This window comes from Gymnodraco acuticeps, unplaced genomic scaffold (genome assembly GCF_902827175.1).
Source record: "Gymnodraco acuticeps unplaced genomic scaffold, fGymAcu1.1, whole genome shotgun sequence".
Lineage (NCBI taxonomy): Eukaryota > Metazoa > Chordata > Actinopteri > Perciformes > Bathydraconidae > Gymnodraco > Gymnodraco acuticeps.
Window position 1 is genome coordinate 2,029,525 of NW_022990699.1, and position 25,828 is coordinate 2,055,352.

The following is a 25,828-nucleotide window of genomic DNA, read 5'->3' on the forward strand; positions in this document are numbered from 1 at the left end:
TATTTAATGGAAACCGTCCATAATCAAAGATTCATTCGAAGTCAATCAAATACTTATTTCACTTCAGGGTGATAGGATAGCAAGAGACCCCATCTAGTCAATCTGAGAAAATCAGGACAATCTGATGTAGAGTCAAAATAAAAGACCTTTGAAGTCTCATATATGAGCTATCGTCCTTCTGTTTGTATCCAACACTTAAAATGTTCGAATTACATTGAACCAGAATTGTCCCCCTTTTTTATTTAACAGTGAAGAAAATTGGATATGTTATGAGATTTTGACCGCACAACTCAAAATGTCCCCGGTTGTAATTTTGAAAATCTGGTCACCTTAATATATAACCTTCACAAAAAGATTCGGGGATTACTCGACACCCTCCGAAGCCTCGGCGCAATACGTATCATCACTAGTTACAACAAATATCGGGTGCAAACCTTTATACAGTCTATGTCCAACTCCAAACATGTTTTTTATTTTCCTTTAGTGACGTAGTTCCGACGTCACCTTTTCTTCCCGCCTGGGAGTGAAAATGGCGTATGGTTATCTTGTTATCTCCCCGTGTGGTTGGTAACATACACTGGTTAGTACACCTCTACTCACTATCAAGAAACAACTACATTACGCATTTAGCTGTCAGTGGATGAGGCGGTGTTCACTGTTGCTGTCGTGAGGTTTTCGGAGGTTCGGGCCCGGTAAATCACCGCATAAAGGCGGCAGGAGCTCCCCTCTTCCCGAACCGTGAGTATCTAATTTGTCCGCCATGAGGATTTTATATACACGTCTAACTTGCTTGTAACCCATTTTGGCTTTCCTTTTTGTTACAACGCCTAGTTGTGTTTATTCAAAAGACATGTGTGGATTTCAGAAACCGATCTTTTGTCGAAAGGAATAACTGTGTAGTTAGTAATTCAAGAACATGGCGTAGCCTACTGGCTGCAATGTGGTTCAAAAAAAGATAACGTGCTTGTTATTCTAATATGTGATATATCATCCGAGTTTTCTTCTTAAACCACTTGCGAAAGTATTGTCAAACCCGATTGTTTTGCATAAACCTAGATTGAGGCGTTTTAACGACAACACATGGCGCTATTTCCTGACGGTCCTCTCAATGCTAGCATGGGTTTGTTTGTATCCAAACCGTTACAGTACCGTTATGTGTTTCGGTGGAAACATTTCCCCATCATATGATTTAAAACACTTTCATTTGGTGGACATTCCACACTTAATTCCAACATCTGGTAAGAAATGGACAAATCTACAAGTTTAAACCAACGTTGTGTTATTTATAAACAGTTAAAGCATTTAACAGAATCAATCTGAAAGGACAGTCTTGCACCAGCAATGTAGTACAAGTTCTGACAAGGTTACAACAGAAAAGCAATCACTTTGTACAGGAAAAGACATAAGAAAGGGAAGGTCTTAGTCAATCAAATTCTACATTACAGGCTATTGAAGATCGGTGGCTAGACGGGGGTTAAGTAGAAACATGTTAATTATTCAGTATAATAGTAACGTTATTGAAGATTATACCATATTTATTGAAGATTTTACACTATAAATATTCACCAAAATTATTCCAAACCATATTCTGCTAAACTCTCTGCTGTAGTCTGACCACCAGGAGACTATTGATGTGTGTAGTGAGTTTGGTAGAAATATACTGTATAATAGTGACGTTATTGAAGATTATACCATATTTATTGAAGATTTTACACTATAAATATTCACCAAAATTATTCAAAAGCACATTCTTCCAAACTCTCTACTGTTGTATGACCAACAGGAGACTATTGATGTTTGTAGTGAGTTTGGTAGAAATGTACTGTATAATAGTAACGTTTTTGATAGGGATGCACGATATTGGTTTTTTGAAACCGATACCGATACCTTCCTGCTTCTCAAGACCGATAACCGATAATAATATATATATATATATATATTAAATGTACCTGTAGTTTTTGCACACCTGGTGGTAAAAAAAAGACTAGTAGTGAGCAAATGACATGAGCATTACTACTATGAACAAAACAAAGCCAAGAACAGTTTTGACTCTTCAAAATGACCATATTTATTACAGTATTACAGTATTTATTACAGCCTCGTCGATAGGTAAAAGCCCCGGTGCCTTTGCAGCTGGCTTTGGATTCGCCGCTAGTTTAGCAGCGCAGGCGTCTTCGTACGCTTTTAACACACCATCGTAGCAATGGCGATGTTTCAGGTGACTAATCAAGTTGGAAGTATTATAGCTCGTTGCCTTTTTCCCTCCTCGTGGAACTTCTGCATTGCATTTGTTAATACAAATAGCAAGCAAACTATCTAACTCTGAAACTTTGAAATAGTCCCATACTACCGACGACATGTTTGTTTACTGTCCTGGCTTCACGGCCGCACACCATTTATGTCACAGCCAGGCATGAGTTAGGGAGCGCTGGATTTGTGAAAAACTCCCCTCTTCCTAAACCACTAATACCACAGTACTGGCAAAACGGGAGGAGCCGAGTGAAAAACAAGCGCCCCTCATCCCAATTCACCCACATCACAGTATTTTTTCTTTTTTTTTTACCCAAAAAATATATTGTATATTATCGGGGCTATTAATACTTGTATCGGGTTTATCGGGATGACGTCATAATTCCTAATATCGGCCGATAATTGTCGTGCACCACTAGTTTTTGAATATTATTGTATTCTCTTTTTTCGGAGTTGCACTTTGCAGACGGTCCCTGAGCACTCATTTCTTCTCCGGCTGCAGATAGAGACCAATGTAATGTGTCCAGTTTGGAGGACGGCACGTATTGGCTTTTTTTGATCAAAATGTGATTATAGTTCGTTGTCAACCTTACCACTGTACTTAGGAGACGTACTTTGTGTCTGAACAACTTTTTGTTCATGAGTTATTGATCCGTGAAATCTGTATCTGCCAATATCGTTCCAACTTTACTCAACTAATTATAACCGGTAATATCCGTATGATAATTTTCCTAACAGTGGTCAATATGACACCCAGTTTGTTGAAAGCTTCAGAACATTTAGTAGAAAATCAAAGTTATAATAATGACATATATATATAATTAAAGGAGATTTATGATACATTTCAATGAAAGTCACCTATGCCCGGGTACTTCATGCTTCAAAGTAGAGATGGGAACGATTAATCGAATATTCTAATATTCGAAATTGTTCAGGTAGTCGAATAATTATTCATGTATTCGAATATGAGTTATGAATATATATTTTTTGTTTTTGGGAGGAATACCTAAGTTGATTACATATTATCAAATTGAATAATTAAATGTGTGTGTATATATATATATATATGACAGTGCCATAGCTAAATGTGTTAGTTGACGTCTAAAGGTGTGTTTTGCTCCGCTCACCGGTCCCTCACAGCGGGCAGAGCTGCAGGTGCTGAACCCTCTCTCTCGCGTCCGGTTATACTTCACTCGCGTTTATGTCCAAATCCATCAGATCTAGCTAGTTCTAGCTAATGATAGGACTACCTGCTTATTAAAAGACACCTAAACAATAAGTGTCGCTATGCAACCGGGTGAGGCCACAAAGTATAGCGCAGCATTATGCATTTGTTTACATGCCCACCGGAACTCCGAGGCATTACCAACAGATCAACGCACAATCAACCCATACAGGACATCTCTTTCTCCACATTAAGTGTTAGACATTAGAATTGACTATTCTTGTCTGTCACATACTCTTCTTGTCTGTCACATAAGTGGCGCAACTGAAGCGGTATTGCGCTAAAGGGAAATTATTTTGACCGAAGAGATATAGATTTGCCGGCTAACGGGAACTCTGACGTCGCCATTGTGTGTGCTTCGCGGATTAATGAAACAATTAATCGACTATTCGGACTAGTGTTGTCACGATACCAACATTTTGGTTTCGATACCGATACCAAGTCAAGAATTGCGATTCCGATTCTTTTTCGATACTTTTCTTAAAAAAAGGGAAACAGACTTAAATGTAATTGTGCTTTATTTCACACCAGATCACTATACACACACATACTATATATACTATACTATTCACCAGAACCATAACACACACTTTTAAACAATGAGAGCAATAAATAAAATAAATGACAAGAATTCGTATTAAATAAAATTAAACAAACAACCTTTGTCAAAATAGATTTGTATATTAAACGAACAATGAGGTCTCCGACAAAAAATAGAACATAGCCCTACTGTTTAGCAGCATAACTGGCTTGATTATGTCCCTACTCAGACTAAACCTTAGTCCTAGGGTGGCAGGCTGGTTTTCATTTTTTATTCAGTTCCTTTGCCTTGTTAAGATTTTTGGCCAAGAAAACAAGGGTTTCTAAGTGTTCCTCAGTCAGTCTAGAACTCCTGTAGGACTGCAGATGTTTCCAGATGTGCTGAAGACGCGTTCAGATGCACAGCTGGATGCTGGAATGCACAGATACTGTTTTGCAAAGCGAGCCAGCATGGGCAGGTGTACCTCATGTTGACTCCACCAGGTCAGGGGGTCCTCTGCAGGGCTAATGTCTGTTAATAGCTTGTAGTCAGTGATCTCACCATTTAGTTTATCTGTGGGTATTGTGGGTGTGGAAGAATCTTGTCTTGTTCCAGAATGATCTGCCCCCTTCTTTTCTGAGGTGATACTGCAGAGCAAATGTTTTAGGTCACTTATTTTTCTCTTCCCTGCAGCTGCAGCAGCTGTTCCTCCTCTATTGTCATCTGTGTCTTCTGGTTGCTCCTCCATAGGAAGCATAACGGTCTCAGCTTTGAGGAGCAGTTCCCTCTTGACTTCCTCTTCCATAGTAACAAACGTACTCTTAAATCTTGGATCTAGGAAAGTGGAGATGTTTAGCATCATCTTCAGATCGTGCTCATTGTATCTCTTTTCTAAGTCTTCTCTAATTCTGTGCTTCATTTCCAGCGCCAGTGGACGGTCACCTTCCTCATCTTCTGTGCAGGCTCTTATCTTCCACATGAGTGGCAGGACTGATGAGATTGTTGTTTCTTTCTCTCCACTTAGGGCATCTGTGAAATCACTAAGTGGAGCCAGGACGTCCCTCACAATTTCCAAAGTTGTCATGTCTGTGTCTCTGGGCATCAGGTGCCACTTCTTTCTGTCCTCAGCCAGAACAGCAGAGACAGCTTGCTGCTGCTCACAAAATCGTTCCACCATATCATAGGTGGATCCCCATCAGGTGGGCTCATCGTGAATTAGTTTGTGTGGTGGCAGCTGTAAAGATTTCTGTTTGTCTTTCAGCAGTCTTGACATCTTATTAGATCTTGAGAAGCCAGAGACAGTCTTGCGGATCCGGGACAGACAGCTTGCCACACGATCAATGTCTATGGCTTTGTTGACTGACAAATGTAAGTTGTGACCAAAACAGGGTATCCAGGTGTAGTCAGCAAAAGCCTTGCGGTTGTTAGAAGCATTATCTGTTGTGATACCAGACATTTTGGCCATATCTAGCCCCCAGGAATCTGTGACAATTTCCTCCAGGGCTTCCTTCAGAGTGTCAGCTGTGTGGTCAGAGTGCAATGCAGAGCATCCTAAGCACCAGGACTGCATTTCCCAGGACTTTGTTATGAACTGGACTGTTACAGCCATGTATGTGTCTACAGTTCTGCTGGTCCAGAGGTCCGTAGTGCAGGAGAAGAATGGCTTTGGTGTCAGCTGTGCACTGATTATAGACCTCGTCTCATTATAGATCTTGGGAATTTCATTATACATAAAGAAATTCCTAGAGGGGAGGTTATACCTTTTGTCCAGATGCTGTACAAGGTTTCTGAACCCAGCCTTTTCAACTACATATATTGGCATTTGGTCTATACAGATGAATTCTGCCACTGCCCTGTTGAGCCTTGTAGCATCTTTGGACTCCTTTGGGTACTTAATATGGTGCTCAAAAAGAGCTTAGAGGGTAGGTTGATTCTGGGTAGGTTGATTCTGAGTGGGCGTAGTCACTCTCTGTGAGCCAGCAGACTTCTGTAGTTGAAATATATGGGTTAGAAAAATGATGGTTAATTAGTTTGTGAGATACCATCATCAGTAGTGTTCAGGGCAGGCTAATCCTGGGTTCGAGCTTTATCGTTCTGAAGTACCAGACTCACAGTTAATGTAATTTATGTTTATTATTTTCATGATCAATAAAATTGTAGTTTATCTGTGAAGTGTTTTCTTACAACATGGTCTCTTCTTTATACTTGAGTTTATGTGATTTCTTTGATAGTTAACTTTATATTGTATTAACATGTAATAGTACAGTAATATACATAATTATTGACAAAATGTACATTTGTACATTGCAGATGTTAGCCACATTGGTAAGTTAGCTAAAAAGATAGCCAGTTAGCATTGCCATTAATTGCCTCGTCAAACTACGAAAACGTTTGTTTGTCACAAAATAAATTACACTTGTTTGACTTATATTTTCTGAGGGCATGGGCTTGAGCATGATGTAATTATATTATCTATCACATTCGCTAACCTGTCTTTCTTTAAATTCTTTAAACAGCTCTGGATGCCGGTCAGCGAGGTGCTTAGCCAAGTTCGATGTGTTGGCTCCCTTGGTTTGCAGGGATCTGAAACATCTCTTACAGACAGGCCTTGTGGTGTCCGTAGGCTTGCCCTCACTGTCAGAGATATAACTAAAATATTTCCAAATTTCGCTTCTGTCGTCTTTTTTCTCAACAAGCCGAGGCGCAGCGGCAGTTGCACTCCCACTTGCAGCGATGCTTCTCGCTTTCTCACATGCTCTGGCAGCTAGCGCGTGGCCGAGTGCACGAGAGAGGGGATGGACTTAGAATGTGCTTGAGTATGGCGTTATATTTGTGCCTCTATCCTGAGCACGCAATGAAACATGTTGAGCATAGAAAATGCTATTGAGCGCGCACTTGAACAGTTTTGAGCACAGAGAAATATATTTTATCTCATAAAACTCCTGCTCCGTGCGCAAGCAGACCGCTGCACGCGCTCTCTCTCCCCCGCTCGCTCGACCTCTCCAGCCTGTGCGCGCTCAGCTTTGCCTGCGCTCGCTCAAGTTGTCACAGCGTTACAAATGTGCCACAAAACCAACCAATCGGAGAACTCGAGAAGGTCAATTCTGATTGGCTGGTCGTCTCCAATCATATCTTCTATCTGAGATGAGAGAGGGATTTTCGGTTGCCATCAGGCTGTTGACGTTCTTATTACACATCTATCGTTGACATTTACAGGACATGACAGACTCGAATGAAGAGAATAGCACGCCACAGTGTCAGGTGAGTAATACATTTCTAGTTTTCTGATATCACGTTATTGTTTGCAATGCCTGAGTTTGCTAGCCGGCAACATAGCTATAGGGGTAGTTTAAGCAAACCGCTAACAAACCGTAGCATACATGTAGCTACATGAACCCTTCTGAGGTATTGATTACTTGCTGTAAGCATTAGAGGTGGCAGAATGACAAAACATGTTTCTCTCTCTATCACAATGTTGGGTTGACCAGAACCTGGACCAACTTCTGTTTCCTGTTCTACAATGGGCATATGCTTGCGTTAATTTTCAACCGGACAGATGAGGCTAGGATACCGGCTAAAGTTAGCAACACACGTTAACCATGAACAGCCTATTAATCCGTTCTCTTAATGTTATTTCTTCCAACGTTGTGGAATTAGAGAAAAGGGGCTTCTTAACGTGCTTTTATCCGGGGTGGAGGGAGTTACATATTAAAGAGAGAAAGATATTTGCGAGTTGCATATGAACTCAGGGCCGGCCCGTGGCACTGCCGTTTTAGATGTTCGCCTAGGGCGCCAGATCTGTGGAGGTGCTGCGCTGGCAGTTCTGGGAGGGAAAAACATTTTTTTGACCGTTGGTGCTCATCCTAATTTTCGGCCTTGATGTAACAATATTCATAATTAAGTAAATGTAACACCCTTTTCACCCCGGTTACACCTTTCATTTGCCCTGTACGATGGGCGCTGTAAGTGATTAAAATGGGGGATGTTTGCTTATCTGGCGCCCGCAGCTCACAGCCAAAGTGCGAGTGAGCTAGGGAGAGAGGGAGGGTGCACCGGTACCGGCGCTGTTGTTATTAGAATCTGGTGCTAGCTGCTCTAACGGATATAAGAAGAAGATGTGTCTCCAATAATGTGGAGGGAGAGTCCTCTCCAGTCAGACTGAGAGGCTGATAACTACAGCTCAGTGAGGTAAAGGACTCTGAGTGTTTAGATAGTTCACTTTAGTCTAAGTTCAAACGGTTTGGTCACAATTTATGTAAACACATATTTTCAAGGCACTCCTTTATAATTATTGGGATAAACAGGTTTGAAATCATTCCAATGTATACTATAGGACAGTAACCAAAAATATCCTTTAAAACTGGAGATAAAAAAATGCATAAATAAATGTTACGGTAAAATAAGATATGAATGAACAACACAAATAAAATAAGTTACATTCATTTGTTATTGGCTATGGTAGGTTATTGGTTATGTTCACATACTTATTTGATTACATCTACTTGTCTAAGATGATCACAACAGAGACTTTCGACCCCAAACCAGCTGTTGACTTGTGGATGCAAGCAGCTAATCGCAGACTCAACCAGAGAGAAAGAAGTAGGCCTACATCATCAGCTACCATGTCTGACAGAGAGGAAGACAGTGAGGAGAACAGTCAGGAGGGTAGTGATGACAGCTTGTAGGATTACTGGTCGTGCTAATGTTGTCTTGTGTTCACCTCTGTATGTGTGTTCTGTGTTCACCTCTGCATTTGTGTTCAGTGCCGTGTGTCTGGCAAATAAAGTCAAGACCCCCTCAAAAGTTACGATTTATTTCATTTTATGGATGAGCACCAAGCAACATCTCCAGGTGCTCCTTTGAGAACCAGGGCAAAAAAGTTATGTGCACCCCTGCATATAATGTCCTTGTGATTCTGTTGATTATTACCTGTCTGTATTTTGTTGCAGCTCAGCTGATTTTGGATTGATGGGAGAGGGACTTAAGTGAGAGTGAAAACACAAGGTAAGTTTAAAATAGGTCAGCAATTTCCCACCCTATTGCTAGATGTATCTAACCCTTTCTCCTGTCTCCCTCTTTCAGTACAAGAACCCCAGGGGGATTCAATGGAGCCTGAAGACCTGCAATGAGACCCTCACCCTGCACCTGAGTCTCAACTCCCAGAGTTTTGCAAGCCTCTCCCTGTTCCTTATTTTGATTAAACAGACGTTAAGCTTCCCAATGGTGTGGTCTTCGTTTTGTGAAAAATATGATTACCTCACATTTGTTGCTGTTGTTGTCTTTTGTGATAGTTAAATTGCTCCTGCTGACTTGAGCCAGCCATTATTTCCTCCTCTCTGTGTCAGTGGGGAAACCTTACATTCATACTCCTTTCTCTGAGCGCTTGGAGCATCCCTAGGCAGCACAGCAAACCATGGGGGAGACTATATGCCGGACAACATGGAGGAAAAGGCACAGACAAACTGCATGATATGCTATTCAATGTTTATTGAATTCCATTTATTTACAATGGATGTTCCTAAAGCAACACATTTAACATCATCATCATCATGCTGCTGCTAGCCCTTTGACTCATTGTGCTGTCAGTTGACAATCATTGATAGGCACCTGTGGGTCTCCTGTCCTTTCTGAAAGTCATAAAGATTACATTAGTACTTTAGATTACTTGTGTCCTCAATTACCAAGGGATTACTAAAACCACCATGAATTAAAGAAATGGTAGAAATGTATCTAATCAGAATTTTTAAACCTTCCCACCCTCTAAATATATCAAACATTAGGATGTGATGCTCCTGACTACCATACAGGTTTAAGAAGATAATATTTGTTTTAAAGAATTCAAAGCAATAAACAACAGGCTCTTTAACCAAGGCAACGTTAGCCTAACATGTATGTTAACAGGTAAGATAGCTGTTCACACTATGTATATTTTCTACTTTCTACGTTGTAATGCTATGTTATTTCTATTTAAGATGTTTACATTTTCGATTGTTTAATTATAGTCTTTTAACTGTCTAATGTACAATGCCTCCTTGTCTTTTGCTACTGCAGCGTAAACATTTCCCCAATTGGTATCAATAAAGTAGGCTACTTCTTATTTTATCTTAATCCTCAAATATTAGCACATTAAAAAAAAAAAACACACACACATTGATGTAACTACATACACATATCGATATGTTGTATAAATATTGCAAATCAAAACCTTTATTGACCACTAATTACCAAAAATTGCATTTCTATCCTGTTATTAATGCATTCAAATCGTGATTCAAATGGCCCGCCACGAACTTCCGGGAACTTTCCGAGTCTCTCTGAATCACGTGACGATCAAGCATTTTGGACTTCCGCTGTAGCAACTCTTCTCTCTACATGGCGCTGGACCAGCCAATCAGAATTGACCTTTTCGAGTTCTCCGATTGGTTGGTTTTGTGGCACATTTGTAACGCTGTGACAACTTGAGCGAGCGCAGGCAAAGCTGAGCGCGCACAGGCTGGAGAGGTCGAGCGAGCGGGGGAGAGAGAGCGCGTGCAGCGGTCTGCTTGCGCACGGAGCAGGAGTTTTATGAGAGAAAATATATTTCTCTGTGCTCAAAAATGTTCAAGTGCGCGCTCAATCGCATTTTCTATGCTCAACATGTTTCATTGCGTACTCAGGATAGAGGCACAAATATAACGCCATACTTGAGAGGGGCGGGACTGCAGGGCAGGCACGGCGAGAAGCGTAGTACCCCTCACTGCAGTGTGCAGTACCTCAAGCCCCTCCTTCTCAACCTTTGAGACACGTGACTAACGGCCCCTCCTTCTCAACCTAAGCCCCTCCTTCTCAACCTTTGAGGCACGTGACTAACGGCCCCTACTGACTAACGGCCCCTCCTTCTCAACCTTTGAGGCACGTGACTAACGGCCCCTCCTTCTCAACCTTTGAGGCATGTGACTAACGGCCCCTCCTGACTAACGGCCCCTCCTTCTCAACCTTTGAGGCACGTGACTAACGGCCCCTCCTTCTCAACCTTTGAGGCACGTGACGAGCTTCACAGTTCTGTTCTGTTAATCATAGCGTCAGAGTATTAACTATTTTAACATATTAATATAAATATATATATATATACCTTTGAGACACGTGACGAGCTTCACAGTTATGTTCTGTTATTCATAGCGTCAGAGTATTAACTATTTTAACATATTAATATATATATATATATATAATGATACCAATGATGATGGCGAGTGATCTGTCGCCATGGCAACGGCATTTCAAAATGTAAAACTCAAATTAAACACATTAACAGCCTTCAAAGCATATTTTAATGTCTATTTGCATGTTAATTGCATCAATTATTTCAGTTATGACTTCAAGAAAGGGCCTTCATTTGTTTTTTAACTTTTTAATTTGAATTTCAGAGGCAATATTGTATATTTACTCACTTTTTACTGAAAAACATGTGATATAAATGAAATCATATCACATTATTTCCTACCAGTATTTAAAAAAATATATTAAAAAAGTGCCATCGTATTGACAAATTGATAGAATTGACAGGATAATATCAATGGTAGTATAATACTGTGAACAGAGCCATTCCGCATGTACTTCTACTTTTGATACTTCGAGTACATTTAGCTGATAATACTTATACTCTTTTACTTAAGAAACACTTTGAATTCAGGACTTTCAATTTTATTGAACACAGAGACAGGGACAGGACAAAATAAAACACAGACAGATTCTGACAACTATTACATTTTGAGGCATTAGTGAACCTAATACAGATTGTAACAGTTCCCCCCCAGCAGCGCTCACTCATGACACATTCAAATTATGGCCTGCTTCTTTTGTGGAACCTCTTCATCCTGAAATATATTTGACAAAGACAGGTTACATGTTTAACACTCACACCTCCATCGTACTCTGACCAAGCCCCCAGGAAGTGCGCCGGACTCAGATGAAAATATTCGTGCTGGCCAAACGGCGGTACTACACTTCCGTTTGTTTGCCAGGCCCGGAAACACTTTTTCCCATTGACTTACATGGGGAAAGAGTGGTCTGTAACTCGTTGGATAATTTTTTTTAAACTAAATAAACTACCCAGTATGAACACTTGTATAGCCCTTATTAAAAACATTCGTTCCTCAAGTTGTAATAATGTGCTAATAACGTTATTCTGAGAGTTATTTCCCTCTGCATTATGAACGCGCATCTAGCCCACGGGACCGCGCCGCCCGGCACGTTAATGTTACGTGTCCCGACCAATCAGAGCACACTGTGCTCACAGGGAGGGTGGGGGCTGAAGCTATTGGAGCTACAATGAGCCGTTAAAGGCAGAGAGTGAAATTCAGTGAATACACGTAGTTTACAGAGATGCTGTTTGAGAAACCAATGTGAGTTGCGTTTATCTTTACCCATGGATGCACAATAAGAACGGACCCATATCGTCTTACTGCCATCCCACGGAGCTGTAATAATGGATATATTGCACATGTTTGCTGTAATTCATTATCATACTACATGGGCTGTATGATTACATCTTGTACCGTAAATGTTGTATTAAATAAAGTTAATATTACCGACATTATTAACGTCCCTGTAGCTTCGTATTGCACTAAGAAGCTTATTGCACTGTATATAAATATATATATATACAGTGCAATCATTATTTCATGCTAAATGAAGCTCTGTTGGATATCACTAGATCCTGTTACAGCGTAATATAAGTACATAACGATTGATGTGTACATTAGCATCATTACTAGCTAGCCGCTAGCTGCTAACTGCCGCCTCGTTCATATCAAATCCATGATAACAAAAATCCATTACCATGCTGTCATGAACGCGCGGTGCTGTTACGTGTACGCAAATTGACGTGCTTGATGTGAACGAGCATTTTGGTTAAAGTTGCGCATGCTCTATGAGCGCACATACGGGTACTTCTCAGGCATGCTGGGTAATCTGTGACGTTTCACTCTCTCAAAAGGTGGGCCATTTTATCATCATGCGCTAATGAGCAGGGCTGCTTCTCAGGTCGACTATTTTCATTTCCTCGCTCCTCGGTCCTCGGTCTCACCGGAAGTTGATTTGCCTGCGCCATCTTGAGTACCGTCCCATGGTTCTTATTTCTGCCGGAGGACCGAGGATCGAGGAGCGAGGAGCGAACATGGAGGAGCGATAACCGAGGAACCACCAGACCATCCTCCGATGAAATCCTCAGATACTCACCCCGCCCCCTTACTGTGTATCGCTCACTGATTGGACGAGGCAGTGCATGAGCTGATCTGATGCTTCTTGACATGAGAGCAGAGTGAAGAAAATACATGAACCTCACGGGAGTCACTCCTCAGTTTATACCGTGTTTTGTTTCAATTCCTGTTTCATTTAGTTACAAATATGTGCTATATCTGAACAACAAAGTGGTCAAAAATCATTTAATTCATTTTTTGGAAACATTTTCATGATCGCTTTTTTCGTTTTACATTTTCATTTATTGTCATTTCCATTCAGTCATTAAGTGCTATTAAAATGTTAATATGCTACATATCCACACAAACACACAAAGTGTGCAATCCAATGAATGTTAATCTAACTGGGTTTTGATAGATAACATATCTCTTTTTCTTCTCTCAATTATTTTATTTCTATTGTGCACTCTAATCAATATTAATCAAACTATTGTTCGTTTATACATTTTAAGAATGGCGTTTATCTTTTTTGAGAATTAGTTCTTATTTTATTTTATTTATTGGGGTCTACAACAGATGATACAAATGTTTGTGTCAGTAAATGTGTGCTAACAGAGGCGGGGGGGTGTGTGGAAATAACGGACAGAGCTGCTGTCAGACGATCAGCTGTGCAGCGTCATCACAAACGGACGTCGCTTCACGTGACGCTCCGGAGGAAAGGACGTCCCATTGCTCTTAAAACTCATTTCCCTGCTTCTCGTGGTTTCCTTGCATCCCTCCATGCTTCACTGGTGGGAGGGACTAAACGCAGGGAAACGACGCAAGTGAGGGAAGCAAGGATTTCATTTAATCGACCTGAGAAGCAGCCCAGCTCTCATTGGAATGAATGAGGCCCCGCCTTCCACGCTGTATCCAGTTCTTATTATACATCCATGACTCTGACGCTATGATTAACAGAACAGAACTGCTACCGGAAACAGGATGTCACGTGCCTCAAAGGTTGAGAAGGAGGGGCCGTTAGTCACGTGCCTCAAAGGTTGAGAAGGAGGGGCCGATAGTCACATGCCTCAAATGTTGAGAAGGAGGGGCTTAGGTTGAGAAGGAGGGGCCGTTAGTCACGTGCCTCAAAGGTTGAGAAGGAGGGGCTTGAGGTACTGCGCACTGCAGTGAGGGGTACTAGGCAGGGAGGCCAAGGGAGGAGGGATCATGTTTATTTTAACGGAGCTGGATTTATTTATTTTTATGAATGACTCGCGATCTACCAGCATTGCCCCCTGCTGTAGGCCTATAGATGTCAAACTGTGATCACCAGTTCAATACTTTTTACAAATTCGACTTGGTTTCTACACTTATTAGAACATGTATGTATTTATTTCCAAAAATTATTGAAAAAAATGAATTCTAATTATTCTTTTTTTTTTTTTTTTTACCCAATTTTTTTTTTTATAGGATATGTACATTTCGGTTAACCGGTTAACCATTTTTTGGGGGGTCGAATATTTGAATATAGATTTGCTTTCAAATTCCCATCCCTACTTCAAAGCTATGAGACAGTTGTGTTGCTGTGAAAGGAAGAATTTCTTCCCCTGGGTTTTAGAGCCCAGAGCCCGCAAATATACACCATGCTAAACTGACCAAATGTATATTGTTTTTATAGAAATGTATTCTAATGTGTCCTGTTTGGTTGTGTTTTACTGTACCCTTTTTAGTAACATTTGTATACATTCAAACCAAAGGAACATTTCTGCCATGTGCAAACATGTAACATGTAAACACAAATGTATGGGTTGTTCAATTTCATAACATTTTTAAATTGTAACCTGATCTCTTGTATATCCGTTTTAGGGGGAGTGTAAAAGGAGCAGTACAGAATCACTCAAGGATCTAGGACATCTGTAGCCTGTTTCCAGCTTTCTTCAAAGATGTCTGACCTGATAAGAGGGTTCAGAGCCCAGCTGACCACGAGCATGGACTCCACCCTGAGGAGAGCTGTGTTTGAAATAATGATGATCTTTGAGAACAGTCTACATGAGTATCAGATGGAGCTGGGGCATAAAGGAGAGGAAGTTGCTCAACTTAAAATGAAGTTGCAGAGAGCAGAGATCAGGTTGACTGAAATTGGCAGCAGAGGAACAGAGGTGAAGAAAGGAGGAACTGAAGATGTTGTGAACGCCCCTAAACCAACAGATGATGTTCCTGAGATTCACTTTGAAGGTAATGTGTTCAAATGAGGTGAATAACTTGCCAAAATAGGCTGCTTTCTACTGTAAAAGAGACATTTTTGTATTCAATATATTTTTGGAGGGTTACCATTGCAGAGTGAAAGGCATTACAGTGTTTCCCCTAGGATGGAGTCATAGTAGCGCTGCTAAGGCACGCGGGCCCGGCAAAATGTGAGCGTGGAGCGCGTGGATTTTTTTAGTGTGTGCGAAGTGCGCCCCGCCAATATGTTTCTATGTGTCTGCCAGCACAAGAAAGGCTCTTGAGGCCTAGTACATACAGTGGCAATGTCTCAAGACTTAGCAAAATACACCTTTTATTGAACATACAGTAAAGGTGGCGCTGCTATTTGTATATAGGGGAAACACTGCATTAAACTTTAAGTACAGTACCGAGTATAGGTTGCAAGTTTATGTGAGGGAAGGAAAAGCCTTTTATCTTTTGCATGTACTTAGTAATCACAATATTGCATGGCATATTCTAACCATATTTGTCTTATACGTGTTTTTGTGCAGTACCTGATGACTGGTGTGCTCCCCTGGCCTGTGAGACCGTAACCAAGAAAGAATATGCATGTCCCAGCGTAAGACTGCGCCGGCTGTCCATTCCTCTGTCGCAGATTTCCATCAAGCAGGAGGTGTGTAACTGAAGGGCAGATCTGGAGGGGGGAGTATTTACATTTACAATTGGGAACCATTTTAAAAAAAAAGACAACCTGAAAAAGTTATGTTGAGGAAGGAAATAGGCTAACTGTTGTCCGCAGACACTGTTGTTGTTCAGTGTGGATTTTGATTGATCAAACAAGAATCTAACACCACATCTGGATCAGATATTGATAACATGTTTCTAAATCTTACAGCCAGCAACACAACATTTACTTAGGAACTCCTTTTTAATATTTTCCTTTTTTACGGTAGCCAAGCTTATAAAAAAGCTTCTGTGCAGATTCTATGGTAAACATTGGATACATCCAATATGTAATGAAATGATTGGAGCAAAGAACACAAGGAGCACACAGAAGAGCTTTGAGTTGATGTCAGACACTGGAGATTTATTGGAAGCTACGGCCAGAGAATTGACATATTTACAAATATACATATAATGACACATCCTCTGCCCAACTAACTCGGAATTCCTCATGCTCTCCTCAATATTGAACTATTCCTAAGATAATAATCAGCATTCGATAACCAGTCAAAGCCAGCTTCGCCCCTAGCATAGAATGATCGGCTCCAGGGAGCAATCCACCTGATAAGATAGACTCCAGGAGTGGAGTGCACCAGCTGGGCGTAACTCTACGTCCGATGTAGAACCGAAGGTTAAGACCAAACTAAAGTTATGACTTGTGCACCACTTAGACTTAAGCCCTGTATGCGTTGCGCCCGGGTGTAACTTTTACGCCTAGTATGGAGCAGGCGTAAATCGGAAAGACAGACTAGTATCCATAGTAAAACAGGCAAGAAGGAAAATAACTATGGCAGTGCGTCTTGTTTACAGGTTTAACAACAAAAGGGCATTAAGAAGAGAGTCATCCTTGATCGAACAAACCCACTGGACATCTATTCAGTGAACTGATAGAGATTTCGTTTCGGCAGACAAGCCCTTTTTGATTTAATCGAGGAGATCTCCCCTCAACAACAGAATGGATCAGACAGAAACGCTGCACTCTCCCCAACCTTGTAGGTGCTGATTGCGCTCAGATTTTACTTTAATACTGTGGGAGACATGATTAATGTTCATCGCACAAATGCATGTCGGGCTATTAGACAAGTTTCCTTGGCTCTCCAGCGCCGCCTTAGGAATTATATTCACTTACCAACACAAGAAGAAGCAGCAAAATCCTCCTGGCATCCATGAAGATATCGGTGGACGACTTACCCGCCATCACATAATAAACAACCTATAGCCCTGTATATTTGTAACGCTGTTTTTTGCAATTGCATTTCAATAAGCTCCCATTGTGACCACATATTTTCATTAGGCCGTTTTGTAGCCTATTTTATTAAAAAAACACACAAGAACATTAAATAACAACATTTGGAGAACTAGCATGAAATTGAGATTTTAAAAAAATCTGTAAAATACCTCTTTCTTTTTCGGGGTGTGGGCGTCATATTTCACTTCTTTTGGTTTCCGTTATCCATTACTTCGTTATCCAAGTCTTAGCTTGCTCTGAATGGAGGAGTTCGAGTGTTAAATTATGTAGACGTGTGTTGCTTGGCAACAAACTGTTTTGCGTGTATTCACGTGGACGAGCATCTTAAGACCAGGCGCAGCTACGACCGAGACTAGTCAGGCTTGGTGCACTCTGTGTAAATTTGAATCACTAAGTCGGACGTAGCTAAGCCCGACGTTAGAGTTAAGACCTACTTTCTTACGCCTAGCTGGTGCACTCCACTCCTGGATGTCCTTCCTGCTCTCTGACACGGTGCTTGGTCCTGTTATTATCTAAAGAAGAGATTGTTTTATGAATGTTTTGGGCTTGCTGAATCAACTACCAGGGTCATACCAATACACAGCTGTGGAGAAAGAATGTTAAAGCTCTATGGCCTAGAGAGGAGGAGAGGGAATAAATAAGAAGACTAGAACTAAAACTAAATGGGTATATAGAAAATTCTATACCACAGTTATCACATGTTTTATAAAGAGCTACAATATTCACAAAGGTATTGAAAGTCTCAAAACATTCAAAGTTAATCTTTACTTGCTGCGTTTGAAGACATAGCTCTGCATGTTCCTAATTATTTTGAACTTTTTTTTTGCATTGTTAATCCCTGAAGATATAACCAACAAAATACTACTTATCTTTGTTTTAGGTTTATCAGCGTGACATTGACTCCAACCAGCGAGCAAAGGGTGTCAGGAGATCCAGGAGAGGTTTGTGTCATTTTATTCATTTGTGCTGTAAATTATACTTGTCAGAATTTAGATGTTACATTCACTGATACCCATTTCATGATTTCAAAGGCTCTCTTTGTAAATAGGAATTGTTTCTTTGTAAATTTGCGAAGCCATACATTGATGGTAGTTGGTTTACAAAAATCATGTGCAAGTTAAAGTTTATCCGCCCTCTAGCTTTATACCTTCTAGCTTCTAGGACAATGATTCTAATAAAATGTGTTGCTGTAAATTGTATCTGCTTTCAAATGCTGGCATTACCAATTCTCTTTTCTTCCACTTTTTTATTGTGGTGTAATCGTGTCATCTCTGCTTTTTCATTCAGTTGACTATTTTCTTTTTACAGTTACCTTAATAAATAAGAGAACCACGCAGGACAAAACCATACCAACACATGACCAAGGAACTCAACATTCAACACTGAGAAACGACATAAAACAATTGCTCTCAGGCATAAAGCAGGTGCATACTGACACAACAATCGGTACAGGTCTAGGAAAAGGGGGGGGAAATGTAAAAGGAAAAAAGCAAAAACATACAAAGAAGAGCAAAGGAGAAGAAAATAAAAAAACAATTGAGTCTACAGAAAAAAAGATTGTAAAAAACGGCGGGGAAAAAAAGTACTCCTGCGGGTATTGTAAGAAGGCATTTGACACAATGTTTGGCCGAAGTGTGCATATACGATCACACAAGAAATGCAAAGGTTGCAAAAGAGAGTTCCCATCTCCAATTGCTCTAAAGTTGCATAAACCATCCTGCATAAAACTCAAGAAGTTGTTGGCAAAAAAAGCTCGATCCACTAACCCTCCAAAACCTGAGTCTTTAGGTGAAGAAAACCTGACTGCACAACAGGTCATCATTAAAAAAGAAAACACAGCTTCCTCTAGCAGGCCCAGTGAATCTTCTACTCAGAATAATAAGGGCAACAAAAAGCTAACCTGTGTACACTGCAACAAGACATGTCGTACTAGTTTGAATCTAGAGGAGCATTTGTGTGTTCATGCTGGTGAAAAAAAAATCCCTTGCAGCATGTGTTCGAAGCCATTCCAGAGTAAAAAGGCACTCAGACAACACAAACGGAAAATGCACAAAGAACAAAACATTTCCAGTGAGACAAATGAAAGCAATGCATGGACCATGCCTTTGGAGAATATGGACGATATTTGTGTGGATTTGAAGTCTCCAAAAAAAGAAAAAAGTCATGCAAACAACTATGAAGATGTTCAGAGGGATAACATTCCAGACACAAGCCCAAGTTTAATATGGGAAACAATGGGCACACGCTCCCCTGAGGGCTTCATCTGCCGGTTGTGCCTGAAGCCCTTTACAGACACACACGGGCTGATTGAGCACTTTCCCACCCACACAGGAGAGATGCCCATTCAATGTAAAGGTTGTTCTGAAAGGTTTAGTAATAGAGCACAGCTAAGCAGGCACGGGAAAATGTGTTTGAGGAGGAGACGCAAGTGTGCAAAGTGCATGAAAACGTTTCCCTCAATGGATAGGTACAATAAGCATGTCTTGATCTGTGGGAAAGATCATAGTTGTTCCTGTGAGGTTTGTGGGAAAAGTTTCGTCCATAGAGCATGCCTCAGGAACCATATGGAGCGGTTACATAATACGCCAGTATAAAGTTAGCATCACCTGTCTGTGGACATTGAAATGCTGGATGTTGTCATTCATGATCAAGGATGACCTGCATTTAATCTTTTGTAGGTTTTGTTTTTGAGAGTGATACGATCACTATATAACTCATACTAACATGTTGGTATTCACCATCACAATTGTATTGTCACATTGTGTGATGTCATACTAAAGAGCAAAAAAAGATCTCACCAAGTTTGGTTCAATGTGTATTTTTAAGTATTTTTTACTGAGTGCCTTATTCGCGATTTTGTTGTGTTGTATGAAGTTCAAGCATAATTGGAAAATACATTGTTTAAACACTCTTATTGCCTCAATAGTTTCTGGTAATGTTTTTAGTTGTTTAGACAAAACCTTTGCACTCAGCGTTGCAATTTTTAAATGAATTTGAAGGACACATTTTAAATCTTTCTTGTTACCTGACAGATATGTAAGAAGATTACACTGGTGAAGACTTCAACGTTATGTAGATATTTTATCCCGTGCTTGAGTCCGGAAAAAACAACGATTTTTATATATATTTAACATTTGTAACTGTGTTGTATTCATTGTTAATATTGACATGGTGGGAGATCTTACACGACTATTGCTTTTTATGTTCTTAAAGTTATTACAAGTGTTGCTATCTATGACCATTGTCAGCAATAACCCATTAAAATATTTACTGTATACCTTGACTTGCATATTTTTTTGGCAATAACAACGAGGTAGTTGTACTACTTCGTCACTGAACTTTTTATTTAGATTTTAGTGTATATTTTCAAAGACAACATGAAAGACAGCGATACAAGGACAAGGCTCACACATAAAAAAACAACAGAACAATAAAATACCATAAGGGGTTACGAAGTACATTTAATTGTATGCATGTGTAACCCCGGTGTAGTGTCCCCTCGGCAACAGACCACTCAGAGCTGGTGATTACTTCAGTTTATTACCCTGCGTTTCAATGGACACATACAAAGAACACGTGAGCTGCGTTTCTCAACAGATCCTCACGTGCTATCAAAATCTCCTTTACAAAATAAGTGTCCAATAATCAACAACACATCAATGATCGTATAGTGGTAGTATTTTCATAAACAATGTGAAACATTAAACATAACAAACTGGTGTACAAAACTCACATACCTGCGTTTCAATGGACACATACAAAGAACACGTGAGCTGCGTTCTGTAGAAGAGATAGCACCACGCTCACGTTAGCCTATTAGCTCAAATTAGCTATTGATGATCACATTAATAAATCATATAACACAAATAGCCAATCACACAAAAAACATGTTGCTGTGAGCATTAAACGACTAACATTAAACTAAACAAACACAACAGGACGTTATTGTCCTAATAAAATAATAACATACATGGTTTGTCCACCGACATCATGAGAATCTCCCACAATCCATTGCGGTAACAAAGCTACAGTAATGCAGGCACGCGTGTGTAACACCAGATGGCGTAATTCTCCAATTTAACCCGGATTGTACACCAACTCTGTTACACATGCACATGGTCTTGTATCATGAATTACTCCATAATAACATAGATATACTTTCATTATTATTATTTTTACTCGTTTCTAAATGTATTTTTTATATTGGTCTTTCTAAGGGGAGCAGCCGAGTTGTTTTCAGTCCAGGAATTCATCACAACAATTTAAGTGTTTTTCAGTATATGACATAATTGACATTTATTTTGGCTCTTTGATTTCTCCAGTACCTGAATCCTCATCTTTGTTATCGCGAGACTTGCAACCATCACATCACAGATATGATATCAACCTGCTAGTTAGTTGGACGCCGAGTCGCTGCATCGTTTCATGGATTTAATTTATGCCAGATAAGCTATTTGGTCGCTTTCTGTTGAGATACATTGCAGAGTCGACCAGCTTCTTTGGTTGTTTCCATTGCCGGTAAACAGTTAGCTAGCTTGAACTAGCACCTGGACTATACACAGGCTAGCACTGGTTACGCTTCGTTGGCTCCCTTGTTTACACGTTAGCTTGTTAGCTTCCTTACTGTATTGCTTGTTACAACAGCATGTTTCTTGTAGCTATTTAAATTGTAATTGTGTTAATGCTCATCAACTAAACAAACCGGCTTACTGCATTGCACCACGTTGTTTGTCATTACTGCTTTAGCGTTAGCTCAACAAATAAAGCCTGGACACCATTGTCATCTTTATTGAAATATCTAAAACAGCCGCACAGCAGATTTTTAATAACAATCAGATTGTACTATAAAAGCAACTTGCTGCTATATATTAATAATATAAATGGCCTAGGTACTTAGCATGGCAACATTGTGTGGCAGTTCATAGTTCCAGGGTAGAGGAGTGCACATCGCTGTAGACACATCGTCCTCGACTGTCACTGGAGGCAAACCATTGAATACAACCTTAGTGTCAATCCCTCACTGACATTAAAACATCCTTCCTGAAACAAAGCACAATGAAGACGGTGAGGAATGCTTTCCACGCTCAGCTGGCCACCGTCATGGACTCCCTGCTGGCTGCTGCTGTCTGCGAGATCGCCAAGATCTTTGAGAGCAGCCTGTGTGAGCAGCAGGCGGGGCTAGCGCAGAAAACTGAGGAGATCTCCATCCTCAGAGGCAGGCTGGAGAAAGTGGAGAGGAGGCGTAAGGTTGGAGGGAGCGAGGAAGGGGAGCTGTCATCAGGAGACAGAGAGGGCAGCACGGGGCAGCAGACCCCCAACATATCAGGTAATACAGCTCACATGGTATTTAAGAATTTCATAAAAACTTACTTGGGTCAGAAAAATGCTAATGAAAGTGGACAGTGCACTGGTAGAGTGGTATCATCTTGTAACCAAGTCTGTATGTCAAACCATTCCATCTTTTTTTAATGTATAGCTGGTGAAATAACTAAGTAAACTACAGTTAATCAAGTACTGTACTGATGGAAAATGTGGAGGTACTTGTTATTATCTTGCTATTTCAAGATGCATACTTCTTTTCCACTACACCTCAGAGGGGAATACCAACTTTTGTCTGAAATAACAACTGGAAGATTGTTAATACAAAATATAATCAATTATAGAGTACAGAGTTTTTTACACTATAGTGTTACTACTTTACCTAAGGACAAGATGTTGGTGCTTCTTCTAAATATCCCTATCCTTTGCATTGTTGAAGGGGGATAAGCCCCAATTGTAATCAAGTTCTCATTCCTGTCACTTAACTGATGCACTGACCACCCACACTTTTCTTACACAGGACTAAATGTGGGAAAGGATTTGTCTTCTCATTTGGACCCAGAGGAAAGACTCAGTCAGAGCCTCAGAGGGATGAAAGAAGAGGTCACAGGCCAGGATGGAGCTTCAGTAAAACATGAGGTCAGACCCGGTCCTCAATGATTTAAAAGTCGGATGTCCTAAAAATTGAAGTTAAGAAGCTATTATGATATCTGCAGCCTGAATAAAGTGACATTTGCTTTTGGCTTTTCTGTGTCTTTCAGATCTGTGTTGCTTATTGCTCACAGCGTGCTGGATCACAACCTACAGGGGGGTCTGTGGCAGTCCAAGTCCCAGAGGTAACGCTTGCTGCTGGAGAACAGAGGAAGATACATACCCTGTCTGCTACACAAGCCAAGGCTAAATGTAAGATCAGAACTACTTTGTCCCTATGAGGAACATTAGGTATACATTAGATCTATACACTACAGTTGCTCGTATTCTGGAATATAATTTCTTAGTAAGAAATAAGTATGTTAAATATTTGTGTTATGCTACTATACGTAACACTAATAAATATGGAAACATTTAAATAAAAAAATATGTATATAACAAATCTATAACAACAGTGTAAATGATAATAATGCTGAAAATGTGTTAATGTATAAATCAAAAAATGCTTGTTTAATTATAATTCTACACGGTAGTGACCATACCACTTGTCCCTTCTTCCTAATCCCTGCAGTGTCTCACTGGGATCAGGGCGGTGCAGATCACAGATCTGTCCGGGATCAAGCCTCCACCCCTTTCCTCTCCATCTCCCAGAGCGGACGTTGCTCCCCCAGGCCTGCCCCTGGGCTAGCTCAACCAGGGGAGTGGTTACCAGGGCTGGACGGCACCAAAGGTGGGGTGTCCGGTCTGGAGAACCTGCAGGCCGAAGGCACCAACTGCTCTGGTCCAGCTGGCAGCAGCGCCGGCACAGACACACTCTGCTTCAGACGGGGTTTTGGCTCTGACGAGACCAGCAACGAAGACGACGATAGCTCCTTCCCTTTTCTGGACCAGGAGCCTGAGAACCACATCTCCCATCAGAACTCTGTGCAGGGCCCGGAGGCACGGCAGGTTCAGCCTCAAGCCCCACCTGGGGAATCTCCATGGAGACCCAGAGATGACAGGGGAGGGAGAGGCCCCGTCAATCACACACGGCGGGTTTCAACTTTTGGCAATAGAGACCCTCTCCGAACACAGTCCAATTCCCAGTCGCTGGCTCTGCGACACACACACACTCTCAGCCATCCTCCAGCTCCTGCTGCAGCGAATGGACGGCCGTACACCTGCCCATACTGCACCAAGTGCTTCACCTACCCCTCCCACCAGCGCAGACACCTTTTACGCCACACAGGAGTAAGACTGCATCCTTGTCAGTTTTGTGACAAGAGTTTCCTCACCCCCTCTGAGCTGACTGTGCACACTCGCACACACACAGGGGAGCGGCCTTTCGGCTGCGCCCAGTGCGGGAAACGTTTTGCCCGCAGTGGGAACCTGAGAGCCCACCAACGGGACGTTCACATGGGGAAGAGACCCTTTGCTTGTACAGAGTGTGGGAAGAGATTTGCCCACAGGGGGAACCTGAGGGTGCACAATCACAGAGTCCACCAAGGAGACCCCTACTACATGGACGAACAGCAGGAGCCAGAAATAGCCCCTAATCCCATTTGAAAACGTTTAAAAAGTGATGGCTCTGCACTTTATTTTCTTCTTTCACAGTTGCCTATCCGCCTATTTCCCCATTCAAGGATTCGGGTTTTTTCATACTTGAAAAAAAAAAAACACCATCAAATTGTATTATATTTATTTAATACATGGTCAAAATACATTTTGAGTGTCTTTATTTTATATTATGATTCAATCTCATAATTATGGGTCACACTCAAAAGGAAAGCTTTGTATTAGGTGTATTAAATGGATGGATATAATCATCCATGAAAATATGATGAAATATCTATTGATGTAAAGAAAAAACCTTCTCAAAGATGACACGATCTTACAATGATGCTTTTCTTCTCATTGAAAAGTAACTATACAGACCCAAGCACCTGTTCATTACGAACTGAATGATCTACAAACTAATGTTTTTCACACCGCTAATAAAAAAGTAGTTGGTATTAGATTTAGACACGTGGCATGCAAACGTAGGATAGCATGTCTGTTCCTTCAAAATGGTGCTTACTGTATGTATCCCCATCTCCATGTGGTATAAAATGGAAAGTTCATGTTGTTAAAGAAGCTATAGTTTCCCACCCTGTTCTTGCAAAGTGAAATAAAATATTGTACGTCTGTCAAATATTGCCTTGTTCAGTACCATCTCCTGTTGTTGCACCATTATTTTCCAGACACCAGGGGGCAGGGGCAACATACAAAGGATGCCTCTAAATGGATTTGGACATCATTGCAAATAGATTTTTGATAAAAGTGTTGCTGTCAGCATGTTTCACCATGTGCCCTATATTTGCAGATATTTTTCCCTGATGTATGCAGTTATGTCATCATGCCATCCCTCTCATGGCATGTGCTTACAATGCAAAATCTAAATGTGAGTACATGAGTCTTTTGGTCCTTGTGTTAACCTGCAGAAAAACTCAATTTCAAGCCTGGAATTGGCTTGTATTTTAGTGTAGGAAAAAGTTGTTCTGCAGTTACGCAGA

General features: G+C 40.8%; 1 protein-coding gene across 6 annotated transcripts; it reads left to right on the top strand.

Moving 5' to 3' along the window:
• The first annotated feature begins 335 nt into the window (after positions 1-335).
• Positions 336-25,828, top strand: LOC117555708 (zinc finger protein 558-like). 6 transcript variants are annotated; one of them, XM_034230671.1, is made up of 8 exons: positions 338-738; positions 15,017-15,385; positions 15,907-16,028; positions 18,208-18,268; positions 18,636-22,653; positions 23,167-23,285; positions 23,408-23,549; positions 23,869-25,828. In XM_034230671.1, exons 5-8 carry the CDS (start codon positions 22,383-22,385, stop codon positions 24,840-24,842), a joined length of 1,506 nt encoding a protein of 501 aa, XP_034086562.1. In that variant the 5' UTR covers positions 338-738; positions 15,017-15,385; positions 15,907-16,028; positions 18,208-18,268; positions 18,636-22,382; the 3' UTR covers positions 24,843-25,828. The 6 variants fall into 6 exon arrangements, with proteins under 6 accessions (XP_034086563.1, XP_034086562.1, XP_034086560.1 ...); XM_034230672.1 differs by having other exon boundaries at positions 336-738; positions 18,208-22,653; XM_034230669.1 differs by lacking the exons at positions 23,167-23,285; positions 23,408-23,549; positions 23,869-25,828 and having other exon boundaries at positions 379-580; positions 18,636-20,610.

What these genes read in the sequence shown, in the direction of transcription:
- LOC117555708 (XM_034230669.1), top strand. Translation starts at nt 15,094, where the DNA reads ATGTCTGACCTGATAAGAGGGTTCAGAGCCCAGCTGACCACGAGCATG. An exon ending in TCCTGAGATTCACTTTGAAG is followed by an intron (nt 15,386 to 15,906) that starts GTAATGTGTTCA and finishes GTTTTTGTGCAG; the next exon opens with TACCTGATGACTGGTGTGCT. An exon ending in TGTCAGGAGATCCAGGAGAG is followed by an intron (nt 18,269 to 18,635) that starts GTTTGTGTCATT and finishes TTCTTTTTACAG; the next exon opens with TTACCTTAATAAATAAGAGA.